Source organism: Aptenodytes forsteri, unplaced genomic scaffold (assembly GCF_000699145.1).
Source record: "Aptenodytes forsteri isolate BGI_AS27 unplaced genomic scaffold, ASM69914v1 Scaffold678, whole genome shotgun sequence".
Lineage (NCBI taxonomy): Eukaryota > Metazoa > Chordata > Aves > Sphenisciformes > Spheniscidae > Aptenodytes > Aptenodytes forsteri.
This window is the reverse complement of record NW_008795698.1, coordinates 239946-241823: the sequence shown is the minus strand read 5'-3', so window position 1 is coordinate 241823 and position 1878 is coordinate 239946. Positions and strand designations below refer to the sequence as shown.

The 1878-nt window shown below is 67.6% G+C and overlaps 1 protein-coding gene across 1 annotated transcript in view; it reads right to left on the bottom strand.

Annotated features, from left to right (window-relative positions):
* Positions 1-1878, bottom strand: part of DQX1 (DEAQ-box RNA dependent ATPase 1) — a 16542-nt gene that overhangs the window by 1468 nt on the left and 13196 nt on the right. The window contains exons 12-13 of the mRNA XM_009283161.2: positions 648-717; positions 13-221 (exon numbers count right to left, since the gene is read on the bottom strand). Of these exons, the coding sequence (XP_009281436.1) occupies positions 13-221; positions 648-717 (279 nt within the window). The remainder of the gene's footprint in view (positions 1-12; positions 222-647; positions 718-1878) is intronic.

Here is a 1878-nt window from a genome sequence, read left to right as displayed (position 1 = left end):
GGTACCGCTGACCACCACATAGGTGGTGTCCAGCAGGACAGTGCCAGCCCAGCAGCTGTAGTTGCCTGCGGCTGGCAGGTCCAAGCCGAGGATGGTGAGAGTCCGTCCCTCGGCCACAAGCTCGGCCATGGGCTCCGGCTCCCCGTTCTGCGTCCAGGTCACTTGCTGCTCCGAGGTGTTGCATTTCACCACCACGTCCTCGTTCAGCTTCCCCACCTGAACTGGAGATGAGAGGCAGAGACTGGGGTCAGAGATGGGCTGCAGTGTAGGCAGCCCGTCCCCCACACCACGATGGGGCTGGGTGCCCCCTCGTCCCGACACACCACATCCATCCTTCCCCATGGTCCCCACCCTGCTCCCACACCCCATGTCCATCCCCCCTGCCCCATCACCCCACATCCATCCCCCTGCTCCCTCACCCCACATCCACCCCCCCACACACCCCATCACACTCATGCCCATTCTCTAAGCCCCCATCCCACCAGAAGAGCTTCCCCAACCCAGGCTCATGTCACCCCATATCAGGGGGATGCAGGATGCGGGCGCTCCCTGCTCCCTCCAGATGCTGCGTGGGCCCTGCAGTCCCCCACACACCGGGGTGTCTCCCCTCCAAGGCCTCCCCTGTGCCCAAGCGGGGCAGGACTCACACTTAGGGGGGAAGGCAGTCAGGGCATCCGCAGGAACAAGGCACAGCACCAGCCCCACCAGCACCAGCATCTGGGAGGGGAAGGGCAGTTGTGGGGGAAGGGGAAGCGGAAGGGCAGCCCCACACCGGGGAGGGGGACCAGCTGTACCCCAGGAGAAGGGGAGCCAGCTGAGCTGGGATGCAGCCAGCAGGACCAGCAAGGGCAGAGCCCTCAGCCCTGGGACGGCAGCAGGGTCAGGCAGGAAGGGGAGCAGTGCAGTGTGAGAGGAGCCCCACACAGGGCCGGCAGCCGACGTGACACCCCGACCCTTCCCACCGTGGCCCTGCCGCATGCCCCCCCAGGCAGGTGGCTGCAGTGCCCCCCCGGAGCAGCACCGTCCCGGGGCTCCCTGGTGCCCAAACCCTGATGGGGCTGCAGTGCAAGCACCCCTGCAGCAGCCGCTGGTCTGTGCCTACCTCGGTGCTGTGGTGTGCGCTGATCTGGTGGGCTCAGCCTGGGCTGGGGGCTGGTGGGTGGCTGGGTATATACTGAGCTGGGACCCCGCGGGGCTGCCCCAAGGTGAAATCAAACCACAGAAGCATCACAGTTCTCAGAAGAGGAGAAAGCTGCACTGGGTGGAGCTGTGAGCTGGGACCCACGCTCAGCCCCCAACCCACCCGGCCCCAGCCTTGCTGGGACTCACCACGGGTACTTCCCAGGCTGGAGGACACTGGGGACCCACTGCCCTGCCCTGACCACAGGCACCGCCGGGGCAGTGAGGATGGGTCTCCTCCTGGGAACCGCTGGGTGAAGGGGCAGCGCTGGGCACCTGGGACAGTGCCAGAACCCTGGGTGCTCCCAGCTCCCGCAGAGCGGTCCTGAGCCCCAGGACCAGCTGAGGGTTTGCACATCACCACATGCTGCACGGAGTAACTGCAGCCCCCTCCTGCGGGGGGAGCAGGGGCTGGAGCGCGGGGAAGGGACCACCGAGGTCCAGCAGTGCCTGTCCTGGGGGTCCAGAGAGGGGCAGGCGCAGTGCTTGGCCCCGGCCAGTTGGGCTGCGGTGGGTCCCTGAGGAGAGGAGCGGGTCCCTGCAGAGGCTGCATCCAGGCAGGCACGGGCTGTCTCGCCCCTTCCCTCCCCGTCCAGGGCCACGCAGCTGCCCTGGCTGCTTGTCCCGCGGGATGCTGTGCCAGGACGGGGACGTGGGGGCAGAGGCAGCCCCAGCCACCAGCCTCCCCTTCACCATCCC